Source organism: Chionomys nivalis, chromosome 5 (genome assembly GCF_950005125.1).
Source record: "Chionomys nivalis chromosome 5, mChiNiv1.1, whole genome shotgun sequence".
NCBI classification, from domain to species: domain Eukaryota; kingdom Metazoa; phylum Chordata; class Mammalia; order Rodentia; family Cricetidae; genus Chionomys; species Chionomys nivalis.
This window is the reverse complement of record NC_080090.1, coordinates 32421197-32436141: the sequence shown is the minus strand read 5'-3', so window position 1 is coordinate 32436141 and position 14945 is coordinate 32421197. Positions and strand designations below refer to the sequence as shown.

Below are 14945 nucleotides of genomic sequence, written 5' to 3'. Positions count from 1 at the left end.
TTCATTCTGTCATCCTAGGCATGTCAGCCTTCTGCTATGCACCCCCCAGTCCCCACTGCTGTGTGTGGATCTCAAGGTCACACGGCCTGGGTGACCAGCCTAATTCTATCACTCACCAACTGGAAGACACAAAATGTCTGTGTCGCCTCTCGGAGGCTCTGTTGTCTTATCTCCGGGTCAGTGATGAACGCCCAGCATCACCCATCAGGGCTCTGATTGATGAGACAGCTATGCTCCTCATTGCTGGGGCCGGGGGTAGCAGTGAAAGAGTGGCTAGCTATATGTAGAGCTTCCGGAACTAAAGGTTGACACCCGCAAGTCCGGGCCATCTCTTGTGCTCCCCAGCTGGATGCAGAGAGGTCAGGGCCTGCCACAGAGGCGGCGTTGTGTGGCGCTCTCGGTCAGGAGTCAGCAGCCTGCCTGATCTCTGAGGGAGATACGGAGAGCATGACGCCTCTGCGCTCTCGGCCTGCGCCCACCTGTGTGCCACACACTCCAGTGCCCTTGTCATCACGTCCTTGTGGCCCCATAAATGTCCCCCACCACAGCCACTGACAGCTTTCGCACAAGGCAAGCAGGCACTGGACCCAGGGTAGAGGGCATGCAGGCAAACTGGACTCACTGCAAAGTTCTCAAAATGTGGCTGGAGGGGCAGGTTCACACAGAAAATGTGGAATAACCAAAAAGAATAGCGCCTACAAGGAATAGGTCCGATGGGGACCAGGTAAGCGGTGTGGCCAGGGACAAAGAGAGACATTCTCTGCAGAGGAACTACCACTCAGACAAACCCATCTAGGACATGTGTCTGTAGGTCCCTCAGCCAGTGGGTGGCAGGCCGAAGCACTTGGGAGGGGAGTCACACTTGTCCTCCCAGAGTGTGCAAGGGATCTGGCAGGAGGCAGCAAGGCCATCTTCAGGATAAAGTGACAACTCATCTTGAGACACAGTGAAGAGCATCCCACACTTAAGGTGCACCACGCCTGCAGAGAGGACCTTGGGGCTCAGCTCCAGAGAAGGCTGCTTCAGTGTGCGCCCTCCCATTTGGTTTGAGAAAAAAATAAAATACACCCTTGCGTATGCTTCTCCCCCTGTAGGCTTGGTACATGACTCACCTGTCCGCACATTGACCAGGGGTGTGTCAGCAATGTGCCATTATCTACCTGGGGAGATTTTCCCCAGTGTGCTCTGGAATTGTTCAGGGTTGGCTGTGCCATTCCGGGCAGATGTCCCGCTGTGTGTTATGATACCCAGCATCACACTGGTGTCACTGGGTGATCATCAGCAGTGTGACTGTCAAATGTATTCACTCCAAGGACATCAAAACTACCCCCAGCGTATAGTACTGGGAGCAGAGAGAAGTGGAGAGTTGGTAAGATCAGGGATTTCTTCTGACTCGATCCTGATCTATACATTGCAAATGGGGGCCTGGAATGCAGGCAGCCTGTGAATGACCTCTGAGAATAATACGGTTCACTTCCATCTTTGATTACAAGCAAACTCTGTACATTCGGGGACTTGAAATAAAAACAAACAAAAACCCACTTGGATTTAAAATCCTTTAATTTATAACTCGTGGGACTTCTGTGATTCCCAGATGATGAGTCACTGAAAGAAACCCACCCAAGTCAGTTGGCAGTGGAAACAGAGTCACTGTGGGAATGGGAGACATGCTCGTTTGTTTACCAGGTCACATGCACTGTTGATGCGAGAAAGACAGTTGGGGAAGGAAGTCAGAGGCAGGAGTGGTGATGTGCACAGATTAACAGGACAGACACGGGCGCAACAACAAATCACGAGACCCTACGGCTGCCTTTGGGAGACTGACATACATAGAGCCTAGTGAAGGGCGTAACTCAGGCATGACATGGCCTGGAGAAACTGCCTTGTTACAGGGACACGTGATCCTGGGTTCTGAAGCATGTGTGTAAGTTAACCATGTAGCAGGGACCAGAAGAGAGAAAATAATTCAAGGTACAGAAAGCAAAGGCCTCAGAGTAGAGCATCGGACAGCGTATTGAAGAAGCTGAGGAATGATGGCGGGGTAGGGGCAGATGGTCCAACGTAAGAATTCTCGGAAACATGAAAGCCACTGAGGGTTTGATTCTTAGAAGCTGGGTGGAGTATAGAAATATCTATTGTCCCCTGCAGTGGCCCACAAGAGCCATGATAGCACCTGGGTCCAGGTACGAGCATGGAGGTAGAGGGAGGCAAATTGGGGAAGGAGATCTTTAAAAGAAATCTCAGGGGTTGAGGAGCTCGTACAGTGGCTGAGGAGCACCTGAGTTCATGTCTCCAGGAGCCATGTAAAACGAGGTGTGGTTCCAGTGTGCCTACATTACTGCAGGGGAAGTAGAGATGTGATAATCCACAGGAGTCCCTAGACTGGCCAGTCTGGCGCACACAGCTCAAGCAGCAAACAAGAGACCCTTCGAATAAAGTAGGAAGTTAGAACTGACTCCTGACGTTGTCCTCTGATCACCACATGAGCTCTGTGGCAGGCACACTCCTGTACTCACACACTTAAATCTACAGACCCACACCACACACCACAGACATACACATAACACACGGGGACACACATAACACACCAACATATACACACGCACATATATACATATAACACACAAACACACACAACATGCAGACACATGCACACACCACAGACATACATATAACACACAGACACACCACACAAACATACACACATGCACACATACAACACGCACACACACATAACATGCAGACACACACAACACACATACACACATGCACATATATACAACACAAACACACACCATAGACATACATATAACACACAGACACACAACACACAAACATACACGTACGCATACAACACACAGACACACACATATAACATGCAGACACACACACACACGATAAATCTCAGGGCTGAGAAGTGGAGAGGATGGAGGACTCAGGAAGAAGGAGAAAAGGAAGTTGCCCGTGTTCTGTGTTTCTGAGGTTAGTGGGATCCCCAGAGGCAGCAGTGGCCACAGACATCAACTGGGTGCTTTATGAAGCGTGAGTTTAGAGGGAGGGAGACATAAGCATGGAGCTGGCTGTCTGGTGGCTGGAAGTTTCGGCTGGGGTCACTTAGCTAGACCTAGACACAGACTTGGTATGCTGATGCTTAGGTGTGAGCGAAGTCATGGTTACCAAATGTCGAGGGTCACACCTGTGTCCCACCAAGCCGAGTTCAGCCATCTGAACAAATCCTCACTCCTTAATAAGTTGATCAAAAGAGCCTGATCAACAGTGAAAAAGCAGAAAGGGGAATTTTATTCAACGTGACATACTGGGAAGAGTACAAAGAAATCCAGAAACTTCCCCAAGTCTATCTTAGGGAGGTTCTGACATGGAGGTAGAATGTCAACAGAAAGCAAGAGATATGCAAAGCCGAACAGCGTGGTCAGGTGTGTCTCCTGCGTTCCCTGACTTTAGCTCCAAGTCTCTCCTGCGAGGCCATTTGGTAATTCATAAAATCTTTCTCCAGGAGACAAGCTAACCCTAGGCTCTCAGCCATTTCCCCTTCCTTTTATGCCAATCCCTGCCGTGTTTCAGGAGAGCCGTTGGAGGCAGGATGTATTTTATTTGATGGTGCAAACTAGTTGATCGAAACCTTTAAGATGGCCCTGAGGCCTGAAGTCAGGGCCTTTTGTCACCAAGTTCTCTCTCATTTTGCTCCCCTGACTGTGTGTGCCGTGGTTTGCTTGGATGGGGTACGAATCATGATAAAGAGTCTCCGTCAGAAGCGTTGCCACATCAGGGCGGACATGGTCAGCATGCAGACACATAAGATCCTCTTCCCAGGTTCAAGGAACTTTGGAGTTTGTAAGAGAAAGAATCAATCATCAATTTGTAGAACATATGGGTCCTGATATCTGATCTGTCACAGCGCAGTGTGCTCTGGGAAAAGCAATGGCAGCATGCTGTGGGAACAGGAAGGAGACCCATCAAAGCCAGCGAGGGAGTCGGGATGGGCCTCGCCGTATGGCAGTAGACACAAAGCTCCTTCCTGATTCTCTAAAGAAATATGCTCCCCAAATTTGAGTTATTATGATTATTAATATTATTAATAAACTAGCTTAGGCTAGATTAATATCCAGGAGCTACAATCTGGAGAGGGTCTGGAGGAAGCCCCATGGGCCTGCCTTTAAGATTTGCATAGTGGCTTTATTTTAATTAGTTTACCTACATCCTGAGCGCTCTGGAAACCCTCCTGGGCAGCTTTGGGGTTCTTTTAGCTGTCAAGATAGATACTCACACCTCCTGCCAACAATAAATCGAACGCCACAGCTGTCTGACGAGTGGACTTGAAGTGGCGGTTCCATGTCCCTTTACCGCAAAAACTAAAGTACTGATTTCATTAGGAAAGGGCTCCTTGCTCAGATTTCACTAGGAAAGAAGAAGTCCATCCCTGGTTCACTCCTGTTAGGAATCCCTCACATTGGCTATCAGGGGTATCAGGAGATTCCACGGATCACCAACAAATTCATGAATGTTAAAAAGAATATAAATTATGTGTTGGGTTTTTTTTTATCAAAAGTGTCTTTCTTTGAATTTCAATGCACAGATGTATGAATTTTAAGGAGTTCATCGGCCATCTGCCTTACAACGGTACTATTGCCCTTTGGAGACGGTTTTTCTATTGAAGACTCTGCAATTGGTTTCATGAAAACCTATCTTCTTCTTCATTCTAGATGGGCAGTGATGGTGCCAGGTCGCAGAATGAAAAAATGTTTGAAAAACACAGGTCCTAGAAGCCAGCAGGGCAGGCACCTGCAGCCTCCACTGCCATACCAGGTAGGTGTGTGAGTCCGCTTTCCGTTGCTGTAGCAAGCACCTGAGATGACGGCCATACAAAGGGGTAAGTCTGGTCTGGCTCGCCTGAGTGTCCAAACACAGTGGGCTCCATGGGTTTAGCCCCGTAGAGAGGAGTGGGTCATGGAGAAATGAGCGGTGAAGGTGGATGCTCACCTCATGGCAGCCGGTAAGAAGTACGGAACAGGACGGAGCCCCTGCCTCTCAGAGTTTCTAACTTCTTCCAGCAGTTCCAGGCTCCTCGAGGACTAAGCCTTTCACATGAGGGTTTCCAGGGGACATGCTGATCCAAATCAGAGCCCAGTGGAACCAACCCAAAAGCCAGCGCTGGGAAATACTTTCTGTAGTTGATGAATGAGCCGGAAGTACCACTGGGGAGGGTCGGACTGAAGCTACTGGTGTGACTATTCCATTTGACTCCAGGTATCATATAGAATTGAAGAAATCTGCATGAAGCTGGTGGGCAGAAGTCATGTGGCTATTTTCTGACCATCAGTGAGCATCTCCCCTGTCTGTTTGGAACAACGCTGAGCCCAAGATCAGGTAGGGTTACCTGAACACAAACACAGAAATGGTTCAGGGTGGACAGGGAACTCATGCCAGCTGTGGTAGTGTGTGCCTTTCATCCCAGCACTTGGTGGATAGAGGCAGCAGGTTCAAAGTCATCCTGGGCTATATGAGAACCCGCCTCAAAAACAGAATAAGGCACTCGATGTGGAGGCTGAACTTCACAGAGAGCACCTTGGGCATTTTCCTGCAGAGAACTCCCTGCGCAGCTGCACGACAAACTGCAATAGCTGCTTGTCCCTCTGTGAGCTCAGCATGACTGTAACATCAACCTCAAGGGCATTATGTTAAATCAAATAATCCAGCAACAAAAGCACAGAGCGCTGTGTGATTACAAAGTAGAACCGAGGGCTGGGTGGGTGGCAGAGCACTGACCTCGTGTAATTAAAACTCTGCCTTTGAACTCCAAGCACCACAACAAGTAAAGCATTCTTGGCCAAATATACCGGTGTATTCCTGCAATCCCAGCATGACTGGTGGGAGGATCCCCAGCTGTAAACTTACACAACAGTCTCATCTCAAACAAACGAATCAGAAAAACAAGGTGAAATAGAGGATGTGGGACCTGGAGAGATGCGAGGAGAGCCGGTGTTTCGTTGACAGAGTGTCACTGTGAAGCTCAACCCATGCTAGAGAAGAGGGGGAGAGGGCTGCACAGCAGGAGTGTGCTAGAAATGATTAAGACAGCAAACTTTATTTTTGTTTGTTTGTTCGTTTTGTGAGACAGGGTTTCTCTGTGCAGTCTTGGCTCTCCTAGAACTTGCTCTGTAGACCAGGCTGAGCTCGAACGCACAGAGAAGTGCCTGCCTCTGCCCCCTGAGTGTGGAATTAAAGGCGTGCGCCACCACCACCCGACTAAAATGGCAAACTTTATATTCTGTATATCTCTCCACAGTTTTTAGAGAAGAGAATGTGATCAGTGGTATTACTGAGAAACAGGCAGACGTGGGAGAGCCAGGGAATGTGGAATCACTCAGAAAGAACAGAAGTCAGTATCCTGACAGCAGTGGGAAGAGATGCTTTTGGAGCCCAGGGAGTAGCCAGAGGTCCAGAGGGCAGTGGTGCCTTCAGGACTCCTGCAGGAATGGGGTAAGGGGGAGAAGTATCTTCTGGGCAGGATTTGGAGATGAGTGACAACTGGTGAACAGACTGCCTGTGCTCCTAAGCTCCAGGTGTACACCGTAGAACAGGTGGACACGAAACAAGGAAAAAGAGACTAAAAAGGGACATGCCAGTAGAAGGTCAGAGAAGGACATGGCAAACATGCATGCCCCACCTGAACTTCTGGTGTCTGATTCATCGGGCTCTCCAGAACAGAAGCAGTAAAATTCCAAATGATAGAAATACAACCTAAGGGCTCCCCCAGCACACTTGGAAGCGCAGCGTTGTCAACTACAAGCACTCCTGCCCCACAGGACAGCTCTAGGTTTTAGGCACCTTTTTGAAAACATTCAAAACTTTGGGGTTGACAAGATGGTTCAGTAGGTAAAGGTACTTGCCACCAAGCCTGACCGGCAACCTGAGTTTGATCCCATGTACCCATGTGACACAAGGATCCTTGAGAACAGACTCCTGCATGTTTGTCCTCTAGTCTCCACACATTCATGGTGGCACCTACATGCTTACACATACATACATACATACATACATACATACATACATACATACATAGAACTGATTTAAAATCAAAACTTTGATTTATTTGACATCACGCTTCTGATAACCCTTCTTGAGCCCAGCTCCTGATGCCCACCATCCTATCCTCTGTTTCAAGGATTCCCCACAGAAATGGTGTCACATCCACTCAGTCTTCTGTGATTGATTTATTACACTTAGCACGATGTCCTCCAGAGTCATCCATGTTGTCCCTAACAACAGACTCTCCTTTGTTTTCAAGCATAAACAACATTTCCCTTTCATCCGTCTGTCCAGCAGATCTAGGCTGCTTCTGTATTTAGGTTGTTGATGGTAGTGTTGCCAAGAACGTGGGAGAGTGATGTCTATGCGGGCCCTGGTGCATTGCATGTGCATTGCACCGGTTACATGCACATGGCTGAACTGAAGAATTTAGTACATCTTAATGTACGCATTTATGTGCACGAGTGTTCTGCCTGCATGTATGTATGTGCATCATGCCTGGTGCCTGTGGAGGTCAGAAGGGGACATCAGATCCCTAAAACTGGAGTTGCAGGCAGTTGTCTACCCTGTCAGTACAACCTATACTCTTAACCACTGAGCCCTCTCTTCAGCCCCTAATTTACACTTTCAACACCGGTGTGCACGGGCCTTCTTTCCCCCATCACATTTTTTTACATTTCATCTATTGTGTGCACTGTGTGTATAGGTACGCTCAGGCGATGGTTTGAGGATGGAGGTCAGAGGATATCGAGTAAGAGTTGGTTCTGTCCTTTCACCATGTGGGACCTGGAAACCAAGCTCAGGTCCTCGGCCTTGTCAACGTATATGTTCATCTGCTGAGCCAGCTCCCCATGTGCCCCCTTTTGTTCCTGTTGGTTGACTCTGTACTAGTTAACCTAACAAACACGGTTTCTCACCGTGGTTCTAATTTGTTGCTCCCAGACGGTAAGTTCCTATACCTGGTCACCATGAATGTCTTTTTTGGAGAAACACCTATGTAATTACTTTCCTTTTATCTATTTATTCTATATTTTTATAAGACAGAGTCTCTCTACATAGCCCAGGCTGTCCTAGACCTCACTATGTAGACCAGGTTGGCCTTAAACTCACAGAGCTCTGCCTGCCTCTGCCTCCCAAATCCTGGGAGTAGAGGTGTGTGCCACCATGCCTGGTTTTCTTTCCCAATTTTTAAATTGGGTTCTTTGGTTTTATTTTTTAGGGTTTGATGTTTTGTTATTCAGTTATAGACATTTCTTATGTATTTTAGATGTTAATCCTCTGAGATATGCAGTTGCCTTTTTATTTTGTTGACAGAAGCCTTTTAGTTTAATGTAGTCAGCTCAGCCAATTTAGCATCTGCTGTCTGTCACCTCAATCATCTTTCTCTTAAGACCTTGAACTGATTAGGTAGCATTCACTTGACATTACACAAGGCAATCTGCTTTGCCCAAAGTCTACTGGTTTTAAAGCTACTCACATCGAAGAAATACTGCCATGGCAACCTCCAGACTAGTCATCAGTAATAGTAGAGTTGGTTAGCCAAGTTGACACATGAAATCGACCACAGAGACCTTTATCCACCTAAGACTGGCATGTAGTGTGTGTAAGGATGGATTAAGCTGGGTAGCCTAACCATACCCTGTGCCTCTTTTACAGAGAAAAAAATCCTCACCTTGCTCCTGCACCTGGTCAACTCAAAGCTCTACCTTGTGACGGGCAGGTTTCTCTTATCTCCATCCAGAATTTCACCAAAAGACACCGAACAGCTGGTGGAGACTGTCCTCCTCAAGTCAACAGACTATGCAGGGAAACAGGAAGTGCACAGATGGGTTCAGTGACACCTCCAGCATTGGCAGCGTGCTGGACGATGCAGACAGGGAGGTGAGCAACCTCACAGACCGGGCATTCCGGAGTTTGTGCATCTCAGAGGACACTTCCTTCCATGATTCTGACCTGGCTCTGTCCCCAGATGTCACCAGCCAGGGGGTTGGGACTTTTCACCAAGAAACAGTGAGCCACAGTAACAGAAAAAGTGGGATTTGGAGCCAGCTTCCTTTGCAAGGCACAGAGCATTCTGGCTGGGCAGCCACCTTCCAACAGCAACCAAAATATGTTCAAGGGGAAGAAAAGTACCCCAAAAACAGTCCCCCGACCACACCAGCCCAGAGGAGACTGGAGGTGCCCATTTCTGGACTGAGGAGCAGCAGCAAGCCCATCTCCAAAGTCTCATCATTAATTAGGTCTTTTGACAGGACAGAGAATCAACCTTGTGACAGCCGACCTCCTCCCAGCAAACCTCCAACTCTCAAAAATCCCCCCAAGTTTGTGCCTCCCCCAGAAGGTGGTGTCAACTTCTGCTTCGATTCTGCCTTTTTGACTGTGAGGAGGGTACCTGCTGAAGTCTCCAGCACCCATCAGAGCAGCCACCAGCCTAGCAGGATCCCTGGAGAACAAGAATCTCCCAAGAACCCAGAAGCAACCTGCCACAGCTCAGACAGCCTCCTCCGGACACCTGACCATGTGGCTGACTCATTTGAGCCAAAGTTCCCCTCTCCGCCCCTCAAGCCAGCCAAAGCTGAGCCAGGAAGAGGCAAGGAGTGGGTTCCCAGGGGGACTTTTCTGCACAGTGAAAATAGTGCTTTTGAGTCATGGAATAGCCACCAACCAAAGCTCCCGGAGAGAAAGGATACTGCAGAAACAATCCCAGAAAGCAAAGCTCCCAAACATTATGAGGACACGCCCTTGTTAAAGGAGACCTACCCTCCTGAGTCCAAAGCTTCCCCTTGCCAAGCCCGGGCTACATGCACTCAGGAAGAGACTGGATCCGCATCAGGGCCTCAGTCCACATCTGGAGCCTGGGGTGCCAGGGATCCAGGATCCCAGGCATTTCCTGTAGAGGGAAAGGCTTCACAGATTGACCCTCAGATGAAGCGGAGCCAGCCCCCATGGAGGAAGCCAAAGATTGGCAAAGGAGGAACAGATGGTCCATATGATGCTTTGGAAGACAAGAAACAGTTCAATAGGAGAAGCCTACCACCTCTGTATTCAAAGCTCAACCCTCAGGGTCAACTTCCAGAAAATGGTGTTCCAGACATGCCAGAGGATCCCAATGGCCATTACAGCCCCCCTTTTAACATCAGTAAGCTCCTCACCCCAATTATACCCACCAAGCACATCCTGGAATCCTCAGACACCCAACCAGCGGAGATCAACCCATCCCCTCCAGAACAGCTAAATGGGTACCAGGAGAAGGAGCCCAGTGAGTCTCAGTCTCGGGATAGCTACAAATCCAAAGCGCCCAGCCTGCTCTTCAACCTTAAGGACGTTAGGAAGCGTGTCAAGAGTACATACAGTCCCTTGCCTCTCTTAAAAAGCTCTGATGAGAAAACCAGAGGTAAGCTTGATAGTGAACAAGAGCCTTTGAGCAATGGGGTCATCCTTCCCAATGGGCAGGAAGAAAACCCTCCCGCAGAGCTTTTGGAGGAGATGCCAGCTAGCATTTTGCACAGCGGTACCCAGAAGGATCCTGCTATTAACTCCTCTGAGTCCTTTGCCGACAGCCACCTGACCGTTGGCTCACCTTCAACTGGCTCCAGAACCCATTTCTGCGCCAATGGGGAGGTGACAGAGGGGAACAGTAGTGAGAAGGGAGATGCTGATGGGACATCAGAGCAAGGTCCCTCCGAGCACAGCTGGCACCCAGACTCCAGGGGAGGCCTTCCCCGGAAACACCTCTCCTTGAAACTCTACAGCAGTGAGTCTGAAGCAGGGCAGGCTACAGAGAAAATGAAGCCCCACCAGCTGGAGAATGGGCTCTCGAGGTCCATCTCCCAAGAGACAGAGCCTGAGCAAGAAACGGGGCTCCAGAACCTACCCTTGAACCGGAAGTACTCCCCAGGGCCCCTTTCTCCTGAGGAGGAGGATGTTTTTTACAGCGACTGCCAATCTGATTTTACTCCGGGTCTCCAAACCAAGGTTAAATTCAGCACCAGTTCTTCGGATCAATCCTTTGCTTCTTTTGATGATCAGCAGAAGATGTGCTTCACGGAAGGCCCCTGGGATGACAGAAAGAATCATGGGAGTGCAGGTGACAATGAAAAGGACGAGAAGGAGACCGTGGTGGAGAAAAATGAGCCACAGCAATGTGCCGTAAGTAATGGACAGAGAGGTGTGGAAGCGCACAGACAGGAAGAAATGCAGAGAAAAGTGCAAGGTTGGTCAAGAGGGACACCCCGGAAGGAATCAGTGGAGGAAGTCAGTTTCAGAGGTTCTTGGGCGGGGGCTGATAAGGAGACGGCTCTGCTACATGCCAAGGACTCAACTCCCTTGCCAGCTTCTACCAACAAGCACAGACTGTTCCCAATTAAAGACAACACACTCAGGGCCACCCCGGTGATAAAACCTATCATCCTGCCTCTCCTGAGGACAGTGTCCTCAGAGGACTCACTTAGTGGTGGACACAAAGAGAATGAATTACCAAGGCAACGGTGGGGCGAGGATGCTGGCGGCCTCTGTGCCTCAGAAAGTCAGGAAATGTGTAACACCGCACAATCCAGAAACATGCAGGGCCCACCGTGTGTGGTGTGTGAGAGTGTGGAGGAGGATCCAGCACACCCTGCAGCCCAGGCTGAAGCTTCTCAGCAAGCCCGGAAGGGAAGTTTCTCTTTTCTACCACTGGTAGAAGAGGAGAGCAAGATGAAGCCACCATCCCCAGATACAACAGGAGAAGTGCCAGCGCATGTTAAGAGCAGACCTGCAGACTCAGGGAAGCTGGCTGCCCCACAGCACATCCCCACCATTGCTTTACCTACAGATAGCTTAGAAGACCCGCCCCCGTCCCTGCCACTCGACACCTGCTGGGAAGAACAAGGTTTCCAAAGCCACTTTCTGTCAGCACCCAGAGCAGGACCTCCAGGAAGGAGGCTGGTCCCCAGTGAGGTAGAGACTTCCCCCAACCCCAGCTCTCTAGGTGAGAGCAGCACGTGTTCTCCTGTGGCCAGCAGTGTTTGGGAAGAAGCTTCCCAGGCTGCTGGGGAACAGTGGCCGCGCCAAGAGTTTCAGGGCCCCAGCCCCTGGACCACCCCAGGCCCGGCTAGGCTTACCCGGAGGGAGGACATGACACACGGCCTCACATGGGATGCTGAAGGCTCTGATCCCCAACTCGAGCGGTTAACAGATCTCAGGACCCTCTCTCCGAGAAGCGCCTTGATGGCAGACGCTGCTGAGAAACCCGAGCCCCCTGTTCTGCTGGAGAGGGCAGCGGGCAAGCCTCCTGCAGTCCCGCCCAAGACGGAGAAGGCCCTAAGGCGGGCGAAGAAGCTGGCAAGCAAGAGGAGGAAGAACGATCAAGCGCCAGAGAAACACATGGAGGCCTGGGAGGGCAAGTCCTTCACAGAGGATGCGCAGGGGACAGAGAGGAGGCCGTTGTCTCCGGGGAAAGGTCCTCAACCCAGGTTCCCTGCAGTCCGCTCCCTGCCCCCACCCACGCACCGCCACTCGGTGTCCTGCGGCTGGGAGCCAGCGGGAAGGCGGCCCTGGGGGTCCCAGCCCCTCATGCCCCTGCCCCCTTACCCCGCCACCCAGAAGGTGCTCCAGGATCCTCAGTCGGGACAATACTTTGTCTTCGATGTGCCTCTCCAAGTGAAAATCAAGACTTTCTATGACCCCGAGACTGGCAAGTATGTCAAGGTCTCTGTCCCATCCTCGGAGGAGGCCTCCTCAGAGCCACCTCTACAGGATGCCCTGGCTGCTCCCTACCTACTGTACCCAGGCTTCCAGCCAGTGCCTGTAACCTCCTTGATGCCTCTGCGCTGCTCCTCTCAGCTAGCGGCTCCCACCTTTCTCAGACAGGGTTCCGGCCACAGACCCCAGAGCTCTCAGGGCGCTAGGCTGCAGCCTCCTCCCAGTGAACATCTGAGTGAGTTCACCCAGCATGCCTCTGCCCAGAGGCCCCATGAGCCTCCCCGTGGTCCAGAGGGTGCAGAAGCTCCAAACCTTAGCATCATCTCCACCGATGACCTAGAGGACTTTGCCACCGAGGGTATTTCTTGAGAATTGCAACAGATTGCCTCCCAACTCCCCCCAAACCAGAAAAGCTTACAGTCACAGGACCTCTCCAACAATGCCCCTATTTACCTACCTACCTACCACCTATCTCTGTCTACCACACACACACACACACACACAATTTCAACTCATACTTAGCCATTTGAGTTCCCTATAGTCCAAAAAGAAGTGGCAATCCCTGTGGGCTCCCTATGGCCGAGATTCATTCCCCTCTTTCCCTAGCCATCCCCCTGCCCTTCTCTGATCCCGTAGTGGGGTGGATATGGCATTGGACATCAGCCATCCTGAGAGTTACTGGGGTCAGGGCACCTCCACATTCTCCTTCTCAGGGGTGGGCTTCCTCAGCAAGGCTCCCAGAAATGCTGAGCCCCACATTGTGTGGAAAGCACTCCACCAGGTGGACTCCACCACACCCCACCTGGGGTCATCGTAACACAGCAGTCTTAGGTCCCCTCTGGTGGCACTGGCTAAGGACAGACTCACTGCAATCTTGCAGAAGTGATCACTTACACAGGGGTTTTCCTCATGGCAGGAACTTTGTCTCTGAAGGATCTTCTGATAAAGCAAAGGATACTATTGAAAATGAGAAACAGGTTTGCCGGTGTGGTACTGTCCCTGGGCTTCTTGTCTTTCTTCTGTGTGGGTTCTCAGCTAGGAGGTGAAGGGTCATAAATCCTGCAGCCTCTCCCCCTAGAGCTGCCAAGAACTTCCTCCTGTGACAGAGACTCTGTACCTTCTCAGTGGAGGTTTGCTGCTTCTGTGCACAGGGGTGCCATTGCCACACGGGAAATGGGCAGTGTGGGCACAGCTCACCATGTCTAAAGACAGAGTTTGGGCGATATTCTGAGTCAGAATTTGATTTCAGGATTTTGTATCTAATTATTTTCCTAGCATGTGAAACCACACCTGGATCTCACAGTGGCAAAAGCCCCACAGACCTCTACCCCACCCATGCCATTCAATTTGACTACACTAGTCAGCCAGATGATGATTGGTCAGGTGTTCAAGTCACTTGTCCCAACAAACATGGCTCCTCCCAGTCACTGACAAGAGACAAGACGGAGGAGGTTCTGTTTGGGTGATGCTACCAAATCACCTCCAGGGCCCTCTCCACTATCTCCTCATCGGACTAGAATATGAAAAAAAAAATCTCATCTTGAAAGTCTCAAGGCCCCTAGAAAAGAAGTACCTAACCAAAATTATGTTCCAAGATTCAATGTCACCATAGTTAGAGAAACTTTGTCTCCCACAAGGAAAACTATCTGGGGCTGTTGTTTGGGGAAAGCAGTCTTGAGGCAATATTGGCAGGGCTATAAACAGAAGCCGAAAGTTCATCGGGAGGATGTTTGGAGGTCAAGGTCACCTCTCCTGGGTTGTAGTAGAGGAACAGGGCTCAGGCAAAGGGTGGCATTTACTCACACTGGGGAGCAGGGATGTCATGGCTCCAGGCCCCCACAAACGAATCCTCATTCACATTAAAGCTTCAGTGGTCCTAACTTCAGAAGATAGCTTAGAGAGAAAAGGTAGTTCCCACCCAGGGAGACCAACTCACTGATTTGTCATCTCCTTCAGTCCCTCATTGTCAAGAATGACAAAGCTCACTTACACGTCTCTATATTCTGGTCGTGGTTGTTGCTATTTGTCTCTTTTCTTCCTTCTCTTTTCCTTCCTCTATCCCTCCCTTTCCTCCTGCCTCTCTTCCTTCCTTTCTTCTTCTCTCCCCCCTTCCTTTCTACAAAGCTTTACCCTATGATAGACACTTCAGTTGGACACTGAAATTGCCATGGTAAGATCTGCTCTCTGCACACTTGGAGTTCCAGCATAACAGGCAA

General features: G+C 50.1%; 1 protein-coding gene across 2 annotated transcripts in view; it reads left to right on the top strand.

The window, feature by feature from the left end:
• C5H10orf71 (chromosome 5 C10orf71 homolog) overlaps nt 1-14218 on the top strand; it is a 50582-nt gene extending 36364 nt beyond the window's left edge. For both annotated transcript variants that reach the window (XM_057769176.1, XM_057769175.1), the window contains 3 exons: nt 4722-4824; nt 5266-5385; nt 8704-14218. In XM_057769176.1, the coding sequence (XP_057625159.1) occupies nt 8848-13098 (4251 nt within the window). In that variant the 5' untranslated portion in view covers nt 4722-4824; nt 5266-5385; nt 8704-8847 and the 3' untranslated portion in view covers nt 13099-14218. The remainder of the gene's footprint in view (nt 1-4721; nt 4825-5265; nt 5386-8703) is intronic.
• Nucleotides 14219-14945: the final 727 nt, after the last annotated feature.